Source organism: Lissotriton vulgaris, chromosome 5 (assembly GCF_964263255.1).
Source record: "Lissotriton vulgaris chromosome 5, aLisVul1.2, whole genome shotgun sequence".
NCBI lineage: Eukaryota > Metazoa > Chordata > Amphibia > Caudata > Salamandridae > Lissotriton > Lissotriton vulgaris.
This window is the reverse complement of record NC_141693.1, coordinates 1,639,811,119-1,639,825,860: the sequence shown is the minus strand read 5'-3', so window position 1 is coordinate 1,639,825,860 and position 14,742 is coordinate 1,639,811,119. Positions and strand designations below refer to the sequence as shown.

General features: G+C 42.5%; 1 protein-coding gene across 1 annotated transcript in view; it reads right to left on the bottom strand.

The window, feature by feature from the left end:
• Window positions 1-14,742, bottom strand: part of LOC147716885 (uncharacterized) — a 2,312,058-nt gene that overhangs the window by 479,469 nt on the left and 1,817,847 nt on the right. The window contains exon 10 of the mRNA XM_086919819.1: window positions 11,979-12,071. Coding sequence (XP_086775945.1) covers window positions 11,979-12,071 — 93 coding nt within the window. The remainder of the gene's footprint in view (window positions 1-11,978; window positions 12,072-14,742) is intronic.

Below are 14,742 nucleotides of genomic sequence, written 5' to 3'. Positions count from 1 at the left end.
CTCCATTATTGAAAAAACAACAATTCCAGCCCTGGGGGATGGGAAAACAACAATTCCAGCCCCGGGGATGGGGTCCAGTGTAGCCAGAACTAGATCAGAATTACAATGCAATTGTTTATGAACAGTAACTTGGGCATATAGACCTTTTTGAAATCGTTAAATTGCACATTCACACTTTAGCACTTTATTATTTTCAAACGTACACTTTTACGGCTCTCATGACATTTATATGAGAAGTTCCGTTTTTAAGCCTTCACCTTTTAATTGGAGTGTCCCATTAGTAATACTTGACCATCCTTGTATATCTAATGACGAGTAGGGGGGAAAAGAAACTTTTCGTTGACAAACACATTATTGGTTGATCACGGGGGAGTTTAATGGTTGGCTAAATTTCAAATTATTGGCCACATTTCTGTAATCATCCCGTGTGACATAATCGAGTTCAAGGTATCTTACACAAACATTCCATACTAGGTACCGAGGGGTACGGTTTAACTATGGAATTATATTACGATTAAAATATATCGTCTGTTCCAACACCCAGACTATCATCGCATACAATTGATTTTCTTTTGTAAATATGTAGATATACTCAGTTTTGTGTTTCCAAACGTATTTGTACGGACATTGCCCTCTCGTCTTAAATTGATATACGACAATATCACGTTTTATATATATAGTGCATCGAGTCGATTGATTAAACAAGACAATGAATTCATTTTCATTTTTTGTATTCATATCACAAGGAGATATATAACATCAGCGCGTTGTACATTTACGCAAATAACTGTCACATTGTGCAGGCACTTATCAAATTTGTCGAATTTGCAAATTTATATATTTGAGTAATGTTTCACACGGTATGCCTATGTTTACTTGTGAAATGTGCCATAACGTTCTCCTTTTGCAAGCATGTTTAATACACTTGTTTTTTGATATGTTTCTATTTGAGTATACTCGATGCAACTAAATCGATTTAATTTATCCAATAATTTATGAGATGGTCTTAGCACACATTTGTATTCCACCAAACACCATTACAAAATGGCGCCCGCTATTTGGGCTTGGTATGTGACTTTACATGTGAGTCCACCAACTATGTTTAGCTTTTGGTTTAGGCGCGAAATTCAAATGTGCATCAATTTTGTATATATGTGTGACCTCCACTTCACTCGCTCATCAGTGAGCAAGGACGTAAGTCCGAAACGCGTCTGATGACTGGCGCCACCTTCACCATTTGTTGGCAATAAATCTTTCTGCAAAGAAGTCTGGTTTGCGGTGATTATTCAAGGAGTCTGTGTACGTGTGTGCTGGCTGACGGCTGCCGCCGGCAACAGGTTGGATTTCATTTATTCGGGACGAGGTCGGTTCCCCGAAGGCACAGACCCCTCCACCAGAAAGTGAGCTGACCTGACACCGACTGTCTTGGAGTGTTTGTTCCAGTGAGGAGCAATTTTGGTCAGCCCCCTGCATGATACGGCAACAGCGACTGGAATCACTTGGTTACCGCTGAGGGAGACGTCGGAGGACATCAACCGGAAGAGGTATCCAAAGTGAATCGGCATCGCATAAAGTATAGCTGCAGGTTGGGGAGGTACCGCGAAAAGCCAGCAAATCAGGTGCTGAGATACAATAGCACTTGACTTTTGAGAAATCATCTAAATTAGGTGGCGCCATGTCAGAGGAGCGGGAGAGAGAGAAGGCATTTGAGGAGCTCTTTTTAAATGTGCCCAAAGTTAAACAAAATGCCAAAGCTGGACCGAATAAAACAACTGAAAGTGACACTGAAGTGAAGAAATTAATGCGAGAACTTGAAAAGAACCGGAGGGGGGAGCTCACGAAGTGGTGGGAGATTCGCTCCCTAGAGAAATATCGTGAAGTTGGAAGGGTGCCCCGTGGCCTCAGAATTATGTTGGTTCCCAGCTTTGAGAATCCGAACCCTGATTTATTAAAGGACTGGGCTGAAAGTAATCTGGAGGCATCGATGCGCTTGTTATGCTTACTGGTCAAATACGCTAAGGTAGATCGGCAGAAGAACTTAGATGAAATAGCTAAAATCAATGAAGAACTGAAAAAAGACATCTTTGATACAGACAGAGCTTTCATTGAAAAGACCACCAATGAAATGACTGAACGTCTGAAAAAACAGGAAGCAACAATTAAAACAAGGAAAGCATACAAATTTGCCCGGGATGAGCAAGACTACGCCCTAGGGCAAATATACACTTTTGCTAGAAAATACGACCATCTAAGAAAACAAAAAAAGAATGCATCAAATAAAGGAGCGCTTCCGGTCCAACAAGCAACGACATCGACGATGGGCTCTACCTTGTCAGGATCAGATCTGAGTCTGGTCCCTAGCAGCGATGACTCCGATGATGGCACATTGAATGCCCGAGACGATGAGGATTTGGGCCAATTAACATTAGGGGAGGAGATGGAATACGTAAGACTCCAGAGAAAACTGACCCTACGAGCACGTATTCCAAAATCAACTCTACCCAAAGGCGCAACAGGAGACGCAAACAACGCCGCAGATGCGCCAAAGCCAAGAGGGAGACCATCAAAAAAGAAACAGTGGCAGAACAAAAATCAGTGAACGAGAATACCATTGTCAACCTATCCGGAATTCAGTTGGATGAAGCTGAAAAACAATTGCTCTCGCTAGGCCTTTCATTTTGTCCCGAAAGCAATTTCAATTATGTCAACACCAGGGTGGATATCTTCAAATATATCAGGAAAATCAAACTTAAGAAATATTATGTCATAAAAAATAGCACAAGTTCTAGGCCGGGCCAAGAGAAAAAGAGAGGCCCCATGCCCAGTGGATTGGCAGCAAAAGACATCACCCTTATGAAGACCGTGCACCAACTGCAATTGGATATGGATGACACTGTAAGCACACAAGACATGGCGGAATTTGAAGAAATAGATGTGGCACAGTCAACCGGCACTCCCTTTAAATCCCCTTCCACTTTTGTTCCCTACATGCCCAGAGACGCTATTGATATTTATGCAGACAGACTGGTGGCAGAACTTAAAAAATTACAAATTAAGTCAATGAAGCAGCGTAAACATCAAGACCACAGAATGAGAGCACATCACACCCTTATGAACAAACTGCAAAAGGAAACCAAGATTGTCATCAACCAATCAGATAAGGGTGGAAACATAGTTCTCTGGGCTAAAGAGGATTACATCCAAGAGGCATATCATCAACTCAACGATCCTACTTGTTATAGTAGAATTGACATGAAAACTGTCAGAACCATAGAAGATGTATATGCTAAGAAACTACAACAATGGAAGAGGGATGGTTTAATCTCTAAAGATGAACTAAAATTCTTGCACAAATGAAATCCGGTGATTCCAATAATTTATTTCATCCCGAAAGTGCACAAACAGACCACTCCAGTGCCCGGGAGGCCGATTGTGTCCGCCATCAATGGGATTTTTGAGAATACATCAAAGTACATTGATTTTTATCTTCAAGACTTTGTCCTAAAACTACCAGCATACCTTAAGGACTCTACTGATTTCTTACACAAACTTAATCAGTGCACTTGGTCTGCTGATCATCTTCTAATCACCATGGACATCGCCTCGCTTTACACAAGCATTGAACACAAGGATGGCATCAGAGCGGTAAAGCATTTTCTTGATCAGAGACCTATAGAATTTCACTGCCACAATATGATGCTTTTATCCATGATAGAAATATGCTTGAACAATAATGTATTTCTATTTAACAATGAGGTGTTCAAACAACAGAGAGGGGTGGCGATGGGGGCATGTTTTTCCCCCACCTACGCGGGTCTCCACGTGGGGTGGTGGGAGGAACATGTCCTCAAAGTAACCCACAAACCATGGTGGGATGGAAATATCGTCGAATACTGGCGGTATATAGATGATATTTTCATCATATGGCGTGGCAATATGATCGAAGCTGAAACATTTGTCAGGAACATTAATGACAACTGTCTGAACCTTCAATTTTCAGCAGATATTAGTAGGGATGTGGCCACATTCCTAGATGTGCATGTTAAAATCATTGAAGGTAAAATCACCACAGGGTTATTCAGGAAAACCACCTCAGGGAATACTATTCTCCATGCACACAGCTTCCATCCAGAACACACGATAGCTGCCATCCCATATGGAGAGTTTTTAAGAATTCATCGTTCATGCAGTACCACAGAAATAAGAGATTACCATCAGGAGGAATGTAGACGACGCTTACTAGTCAGGGGCTATGATGATAAAAAACTACTGTCTAGCATGGAAAAAGCAAATAGAATGGATAGACAGGTACTCTTAGATCCCCTTAGATCGAGAACCAATGTGACTCATTTAGAAGCACAAGATGGCAATACCATACGTTTAATAACAGGGTACAGCCGTCAAGCCAAAGCAATCACCAAACTCGTTAAGCGTGAATGGCCAATTATCCTGACTGACAACATCCTCAGAGACATCATGCCAGAATCCCCCACTGTCACCTTCAGGAGGGCATACTCAATGCGCAACAGCTTAGTCAAAAATAGCCCAGAAACACCATCTGACAACTGGCTATCCCCGCGCAAAGGTTTTTTTCGCTGCATAAGCTGCAGAGCATGCAAATTTGGTGTAAATATGAAATCTTTTCCAACACCGTTTGACACCCAACCTATCATGCTCAAATCTCACTACACTTGCCGCACTGAGTTGGCAGTATACATATTACAATGCAGCTGTAACCTCATATACGTAGGGAGCACTAAAGGGGAGGTGTATTTACGCATCCTTCAGCATTTACGGGCCATAGTGAATGCGGATCCCGCCTACCCAGTGGCCAGGCATTTTCAGGCTGTCCATAAGCAAAACCTAAATCACTTGAAATATTTCGTGATAGATGCGATAATCCCCAATAAGAGAGGAGGAGACAACGAAAAACGCCTACGCCAACTGGAGTCAAAATATATAGTCATGCTCAACAGTAAACATACTGGGGGTTTGAACACAGGGGAAGATCTGCGCAACTTCCTATAGTGACCATCTCATGCTTAAGTGACCTATGCGTATGTATCTGACATAGGGCTTCAGTATAAGCGGTGAATGTTATTCTACATGGCTAACCAGAATTACAACTTGAGTAAATTGTTGTAAATGGATTTGTCCACATATACCACAATTTCTCTTATCTATCAGTTGTTTTAGGACTGTCCAGTGTAGCCAGAACTAGATCAGAATTACAATGCAATTGTTTATGAACAGTAACTTGGGCATATAGACCTTTTTGAAACCGTTAAATTGCACATTCACACTTTAGCACTTTATTATTTTCAAACGTACACTTTTACGGCTCTCATGATATTTATATGAGAAGTTCCGTTTTTAAGCCTTCACCTTTTAATTGGAGTGTCCCATTAGTAATACTTGACCATCCTTGTATATCTAATGACGAGTAGGGGGGAAAAGAAACTTTTGGTTGACAAACACATTATTGGTTGATCACGGGGGAGTTTAATGGTTGGCTAATTTTCAAATTATTGGCCACATTTCTGTAATCATCCCGTGTGACATAATCGAGTTCAAGGTATCTTACACAAACATTCCCTACTAGGTACCAAGGGGTACGGTTTAACTATGGAATTATATCTCGATTACGATTAAAATATATCGTCTGTTCCAACACCCAGACTATCATCGCATACAATTGATTTTCTTTTGTAAATATGTAGATATACTCAGTTTTGTGTTTCCAAATGTATTTGTACGGACATTGCCCTCTCGTCTTAAATTGATATACGACAATATCACGTTTTATATATATAGTGCATTGAGTCGATTGATTAAACAAGACAATGAATTCAATTTCATTTTTTGTATTCATATCACAAGGAGATATATAACATCAGCGCGTTGTACATTTACGCAAATAACTGTCACATTGTGCAGGCACTTATCAAATTTGTCGAATTTGCAAATTTATATATTTGAGTATGGTTTCACACGGTATGCCTATGTTTACTTGTGAAATGTGCCATAACGTTCTCCTTTTGCAAGCATGTTTAATACACTTGTTTTTTGATATGTTTCTATTTGAGTATACTCGATGCAACTAAATGGATTTAATTTATCCATTAATTTATGAGATAGTCTTAGCACACATTTGTATTCCACCAAACACCATTACAAAATGGCGCCCGCTATTTGGGCTTGGTATGTGACTTTACATGTGAGTCCACCAACTATGTTTAGCTTTTGGTTTAGGCGCGAAATTCAAATGTGCATCAATTTTGTATATATGTGTGACCTCCACTTCACTCGCTCATCAGTGAGCAAGGACGTAAGTCCGAAACGCGTCTGATGACTGGCGCCACCTTCACCATTTGTTGGCAATAAATCTTTCTGCAAAGAAGTCTGGTTTGCGGTGATTATTCAAGGAGTCTGTGTACGTGTGTGCTGGCTGACGGCTGCCGCCGGCAACAGGTTGGATTTCATATATATATATATATATATATATATATATATATATATTTAGAGTTAGGACCTAGTTTTCATAGGAAATCTGCAACATTCTATTTGGAATAACTTTGGCGCCGGTGGACGAATGTTTACGAAATTCTCCAAGCAAATGGCCTGCTCCACTCCACTTCTTCCCTGAAAGTTTGGGAGGTGAATCGTGAAGCGGGAGCTGAGAAAAAAAGGGGTCCCAAAACATGTTTTCCCCATGCTATTTCCATAGGACCTTTAGCCCGGGATACAGCCTGTACGGCAGAACGGAATTACAGCAAATTTGGCAAAAATGTAGAGTTCTGTTCGCAGATCATGCTTATTGTTGAATGGTGTAAATCCGTTTAGTAGTTCCTGAGAAATTCAAAAGTAAAATCTTAGATACGGTATATCTATATGTGAAGTACCATACTCTGTACAGTACGCGTACCTTCCCAAGCACGAGCTTTATGCTAATTGGCTGTCAACACTTCAAACCAGGAAGTGTTGGCAGCCATCTTGTGCCTCGGTAGAACCGAGGCACAAGAAAGCAGAAAACAAACACGCAAAACACTCAAAGGAGGAAGGGTAGACACACCCTGACCCCCTAGGCCTGCTCAGGGGGTCCCACAAGGACCCCCAAGGCCCCAAAAATTATCATTTTTTTTGTAAATCGTGGTATGCGTACCCCGCGGAAAAAAAAATGATCTGCTTTTTTGCAAATTAGCCCCCGGGGGGACCAAATCCTGGGGACATAATGAAAAAAAGGGGCCCCCATTTCCCCCAAACAGCCCCGGGGACCGCAACCCCCCGGGGCAAAGTAATTATGATAGCGGGGGCATACAGCCCCCCGCAGCCCCAGGGACCGCCACCCCCCGGGGCTTGTATGTGTATGTTGGGGGGCCTCTAAGTGAGCCTATGGTGGTGGTCCCCAGCCCCGGGGACCCCCACCCCTCAGGGCTTTTATCAGGTGGGAGGGGGGCCATGCAGTCCCCCTCCTGGAGCCCATTATGGCCCTGGGGACCTCCACCCCCCAGGGCCGGCTCCTGCAGTGTCCGGGGTACCTACCCTTGGGACACTGTTGTTTGCTTTGGTAGGGCGGAAGCCTCGCGGCTCCCACCGTACCACAGCAAACTGCTTTGATTTTTGAAAGAGAGAGCAGGAAACCTGCTCTCTCTTTCAAAAATCAAAGCGTATTGCTTTTCTGCATGGGGCGCAGCTAAAAAGCAATGCTGGTTCCCGCAGGATGTGGGAAGCCAGCAGGGACCGTGGGGGGCTTGGGAACCCCCCCACGGTCCCCAACGGAGAGGGCAGGCCCTGGGGGATGGGGTCCCCGCGGCTATAAGGTGCCAAGGAGGGGGGCCATGCGGCCCCCCTCCATTATTGAAAAAACAACAATTCCAGCCCTGGGGGATGGGAAAACAACAATTCCAGCCCCGGGGATGGGGTCCCCGGGGCTGGAATTGGCCACTGGATGGGGGCTACGCAGCCCCCTTCCAGTTAAAAAATAAATAAAAAAAGAATTGGGGGCAGGCCCTAGGGATGGGGTTCCCGGGGCCTTAAGAGGGCATAGGAGGAGGCTATGCAGCCCCCCTCCACAAAAAAAAGAATAGTTGGCCATGCCCCGGGGGATGGGGTCCCCAGGGCTGGAATTGGCCACGGGATGGGGGCTACGCAGCCCCCTTCCGGTTAAAAAATAAATAAAAAAAGAATTGGGGGCAGGCCCTGGGGGATGGGGTCCCCAGGGCCCCAAAAAAAAGAAAAATAAGTGGGCTACACAGCCCCCCTTCTTAAAAGTATTTTAAAAAAAACAAAAATAGGATCGGGAGGAGGCCACGCCCCCTCCCTGCACGTCTCTGCAAACGTGCCCCCTGGCGCATTTGCAGAGGTGGAACTAATTCCACTTGCATACTGGGGATACCTGGGGGCCAACTAGCCCACCAGGAGCCTCCAGTATGGGCCAGGGGGCTCCCTTGCAGAGAAGTGTAATGAGGCCACGCCCCTTTTTACACCTCTCTGCAATGCAGCCCCCTGGCACATACTTGAGGTTGCTGGTGGGCTAGTTGGTAAAGATCAGGCCCATCCGGTAGCCAGGCATTTTGAAACATCTCATGAGTCAAATCCATCTGAGCTCCAGTACTATGTTATAGATACAGTGTGGTCTCTAAAAAGAGGAGGAGATAGAGAAGCGAGGCTTCGGCTTCTCGAAACCAGATACATTCTGGAGCTGGACAGTACACAACCGAATGGTTTAAATGCCACAGAAGACTTACATACCTGTTTACTATAATTTAGCCTTTACATAGAAAAATGCACACATAAGATCTTACTTTGTAATCTTGGGATCATGTTAATGACATGTTTGCTAGGAATATGCAGCATTTAGAATTGCCTGTATTGTATATTAGTGTTTCTGCTGAATCATTTTATCAATGACAACATTTCACGCCTCTGAATATGACGTTTTAAAATGGTGGGGGTTCAAACCGGGATGGTCCCGGACATTGAAATTTAATTTTGCACTTGCACGAGCACTTTCTTTTTGTCATTTACACTTAATATGACTTTCAGGTACCAGTATATTAGTTATGTGATTTGTGGTCAGAGTAGGACTATTAAATGGATTAATGCCCACTGGGGCAATATCAACTATCGATACAAAAAACCATTAGATTGAATGGAGAGATTGACAATTGTTTTTTCTGCTGCAAGGAATTAAATTATATATTCACAAGGAATATATCATTGCAGTTGTAAAAAATACTTGAGGAATAATTAGTTGTAAAATTGTTGGTGAATTTATTCCAAAGAAAACAACAATAATTATTTTTATAACACTTTGATTTTTATATGATTTTACCATATTTATTCATCTTATATTTATTCGATTGTGGTATTTGTATCGGTTTTGCTAATTTGCACTGTTATTCAACAGTAGTATTTTTTCCATGTTTGTCCGGTAGATACTCTGTATTACCTATGTACTGTCACTTTAAATACTGGTCACTGCCTACCGCAATTTGCCATGTGATTAAGCTTCGTTGGAGGCGAAACTCGTAATGGTGGCTGGCTGGCTGAGAAAATAAAACCACCTTGAATCAGCACGAAATCTCGGTCTGCTTTTGTCATTTGTGCGGCAAACTTCGGCGGCAGCCTGGTTTAAGTGACGAGCTACGTGTATATATATATATATATATATATATATATATATATATATATATAAAGAGAGAGAGAGAGAGAGAGATATAGAGAGAGATATATAGATATACATAGGAGAGAGACCTGTAGCCATCGGCACAGCTTTGAGGGCAAAAACGTGCAAGCGTTGCATTGCTTGCAATGGCAACTCGTGCACGTCCGGTGATTCCCTTGCGGGAGCGCGCGGCACCATATGGTGGCAATGATCGCACGCTCCCGCAAGGGAATCACGCAGGCCCCCGCCCACTGCTGCCGCCCGAGGCGCCCGCTTGTTTGAGCAGGCTGAGGGACACGTGATTTGCAGTCAGCTGCTGCCTCTTTCATCATTGTTGTCAGTACGCCGATTGAAAGCGACGTTAAGCTCTTATATATATATATATATATAACTAACCTACTGGCGGTTGCCAGAAGGTAGGTATAGTTAGGACCAAGTTTTCATAGGCATTTTTAGGTCGACCAAGTTTCCAAAGGAAGAGCATTTTTAGGTCTCGCCTACGCAGCTCACATGTGCTGCATAGCCGACACTATGTAGCTATGACGCTATGAAGCATATATGTATATATATATATAGACATATACATATACATATATATATATATATATATATATATATATATATATATATATATATATATATATATATATATATATATATATATATATTCCAAAATAATGACGAAGTTCTGCCTGCGCCTCTTTGACAATGGCGGGCCTCAACGGGGTTTCGTCTTACCCCTTTAGATCCAAGAAGACACTGTCTTTTTCCTTCACACGACAGAGAGTCAAGGCCCAATTTTGCTTGTTAAGTGATTTTATTCGGCAACAACACCCTTGATTCTCTGTCGTGTGAAGGAAAAAGACAGTGTCTTCTTGGATATATATATATATATATATATATATATATATATATATATATATATATATATATATATTCACAGCTCCTCTGCCTGACAATGTCAAACAAACCAGCATTTGCAGTAAGTTAAACCAGTGTGTTTATTGCACAAAAGAAAAACGCGTTTCGGCACTTGCCTTCGTCATACTTCATTGTGTCTGTCCTAGATGGGTTGTAGGCAAAAAGAAATTTGTTTTGGGACTGCGGTGTGTTATGGCAGTGGGTCTAGTATATGGAGAAGAATGATTGTAGCAACTGTCACTCAGGGTGTCTGAGGCACCTTTAGACACAAGTCTCAGAGAGTTTTGTGGAAATCTGGACTAATCTTGAGTGTGAATTTCACTGGCATACTTAAGAAGGGGATCTGAAGCATACATGAGGAAATGATGGATGGCAAGAAGCCAAGAGGCAAGGGACCAGGTCTTATGAGCCTCTACAGGGCATATGATATATGGCTCTGTAGAGAGAGATAAGTAACTGTACCTGGCATACAAGTCTGTGTCTGGGCAAACAAATGAGAGTGTGACTAGAATCCGAGTTGTGCTTGGGCTAATGAAGTTATCTCGGACACTTGACGCGGTGTATGACACAGGATGGAAACAGTTGGGCATGCAAAGCTGAGCTTGGTTTAAAATGCCCAATTTGGTACAGGAGCACCTGCATGCCACATGGTCGCTACCCTTCTTGCCTATAACTGCAGCACTTGTTCAATGGTTTAGCAACTAAAACAGATTTATTTTTCGGTTAACTCATTTTAATTTTGTAGAACCTCTACACTTACTGCAGTTATAATTTTTCAGATAACATTTGGGGCTCAGATAAGGTAAGATTGGATTTTGTCACAAATGGCATTTTGACAAATTTCATTGCCCCTTTATTCATCAGAAATAACAGCAAGATAACAGAGAATAGAGATCGTTTTCCTATTCCAATAATGTCTGGCAAGGAATCGATGATCTAAAGTAAGGTTATAGGCATATTTAAGGGACTTAATAGAGACCAAAAACGGAAAAGAGAAGAAAAACAATTTAAAAGCAGTTCTAATCTTTTCCAGGAAGAACATCATCTCGGGTAGAGGCACTGAGCTATTAACATGAACAAGTAACTGAGTGGCCCCTTGTCAACCTAATCAGGCTAGCATTAGAACATAAGGCCTCTTCCAATTCACAAAAGAATGTGTAGAAAGGTTCGAAAAGATCTGTATCCAGGGCTGGCTAGCAAGTAAGATATGGGCTAGCACACATTGAAATACAACATATGCAACAACGTTCACAGGAGCGCTAAAGCCATAACATAGGTCACAACGAGCAAGCCTGATATTAGCTCAAGAAGGTCTACATTTTGCAACTTATAAAGATACTGACAGCTTTAATAAAGTTTCAAAAACATCTATTACTCATCTAACACTCACCTCTGCTACACAAATACCTGCAATAATTATTGTGATTATCACTGTGACGCAGATTGCAAGTACGAGCTTGTTGCCGTATCCTGGAAACTTGTCCTATGGAGGAAAAGAAAAGGTTTAACATATTGTGATAGGAACGCTTGTTCCTGATGAAAAGAAATGCAATGATTTTAACTTTATCGTACCACTGTAAATAATATATTTGAACCATCTACTTATTTAATTATCAGCTTCATTTGTGATTTTTGGCAGTACTCCCAGGCTAAGGTTTGTCAAGAAAAGTACAATTGTGCTTCACAATAACATCTGGGATCTGAAAGTGAGCTCCTGAATTCATACAGAGACTCCCGGGAGCAGTATGCTACCCAGGTTCTAACCTCTACCCATTATATTGGTCAGCTTCCATTGTGTCACCTGTTCGCATCCAGGCACCCAGCACTGATGAAGTTAATATCAACAGTACAGTAGGCTGGAGACCACCTGGTCACAAACATCCAGGTAGTGCCAGAAGGTTAATTGTTCAATATAACAGCATACAATTGTTTTCGAAAAACAGATACTGCAATCTTGTAAAGAATGCACCATGTATCATTTTTGCAAGTGCTGAAGTGCAAAAGCAAAAACAGATTAATGAGAGCCACACACCTACTAACTAACTAACTTTTTTATTAAGGTCCATAGTAATACTATGATGAAATTGTGTCTGCCAATAATCCGCAAACTAGGCACTCGATCTGGCTTGACAGTGCCAGAATCAAGGAGAGAGGGGCTCCGCCCACATGTTGGGAGCCAGGAGCAAATGTTTTTATTTGGCAGAGGTTGTGTGCTTGCCCTCCGCGCTGCTGTGATCAAGTTCTATATTAATCCAGCTGCATGAGCATAACCTTTCTGGGGCATGCACATGACAATGTAATGTTATTAAAGTGTTGTATATTACAAGATAATTTACCATGCTTTTCTCTGGCAGCATCACAGATGAGAGGAGGGCAATCATTAACCTACTTGGATTTTTAGGTGTGGCTTGACAGTGGAACTGTCACCTGACCGTATGTGATCAATAAGAAAAAACTTTCAGAGTCCTTCTGAGAAGGGCTTAAGACACACTCACATGCTAGTCTCCCTGAGTTCAGGATTTGATCGGAATGAAATTGAGTGCTTCCGCTAAAAAGACTGCAAGCATTGCACTTTCAGCAAATTATATGGCAATAGACCTTGTGAGAAATTGGCTTATTGGTTGAGGGGATGAAACCACTCTCAAGCAGCAACCACAATACTTGTCAGGGTGAACGCACAAGAAACCCCCAAATTAACCTGAGTTTATTACTCTAGTACTAGAACAAAAGCAGTTAGGAAATGTATGTAGAATATATGCAGCACTTCAAACAGAAATAACATGAAACCTAGCAAATGAAAAATCCCACATCAATTTGGAAAAATAGAGTAAAATGTAATAAATCATTTAAGACTGAAATGACAAAATCCAAACAGTCCAAATAGCGCAGAAAGGCAACAAGCATTTGCAATGCAATAGGTCTGGCATTCATGCGACGTCTTCAAAGTAGTGATAAATAGTGCAGTGAAGAAGATATGTAGGTGTTGTAAATTACACATACACAAAGTGTTAAGTGAGAGTTACATATGATCCGAGCTATAAACACTAACAAAGCGCTGTAACGCCTTTCATTTTGTGATTACACTGTTGCGGCTCAGGAGGAAGAGTTGGAGTGGGGGCTTTATACTACCCTCTCCGTGATTTGAGTGTGCAGTATGGCATTGCGTAATGTCATTGCTAGCTTTGGCCAAATAAAAAACATTCCAGCTGTAGTAGGATCCTGCCTTCACCTCCTATTGCAGGGTGGGATGTGCTTTATGGCAGGCATGGAGGGAGGGATGGTCTCAGCAGCAGCTCCAGCCTCGTACAGTACCCCTGCTATTACCAGTGAGCGAGAGGCACTGAGGTGGTGGCATTGGTGGTGGTGATATTGGTGGTATTGGTTGTGGTGTTGGTATTGGTATTGGTGGTATTGTCGCTGGTGGTATTGGTGGTGCTGGTATTGGTGGTGCTGGTATTGGTGGTGTTGGCGTTGGTGGTGGTGGTATTGATATTGGTGGTGGTGGTATTGGTGCTGGTGGTATTGGTGGTGCTGGTATTGGGGGTGTTGGCATTAGTGGTGGTGGTATTGATATTGGTGGTGTTGGTATTGGTATTAGTGCTGGTGGTCTTCATATTGGTGGTGGTGGTACTGGTATTGGGGGTGGTGGTATTGGTGGTGGTTGTATTGGTATTGGTGGTGGTGGTATTGATATTGGTATTGGTGGAGATGGTATTGGTGGTGGTGGTGGTATTGGTGGCAGTGGTGGTATTAGTGGTGGTGGTATTGGTGGTATTAGTGGTGGTGGTATTGGTGGTGGTTTTATTGATGGTGGTGGCATTGGGGTGGTGTTATTGGGGTTGGTGGTATTGGGGTTTGGTAGTGGTGGTGGTGGTATTGGTGGTGGTGGAATTGGTGGTGGCAGTGATATTGGTGGTGGTGGAAATAGTAGTGGTATTGGTGTTGCTATTGGAGGGGATGGTGGTATTGGTGCTGCTGGGGGTATTGGTGGTGGTATTGGTGGTAGTGGAATTGGTGGTGGTGATGCTATTGATGGTGGTAGTGGTACTAGCAGTGGTGGCAGTATTATCTGAGGTATTGGTGGTGGTGTTATTGGTATTGGTGGTGGTATTGGTGGTGGTTTTGGAAGTGGTATTGGTGGTGGTGGTATTGGT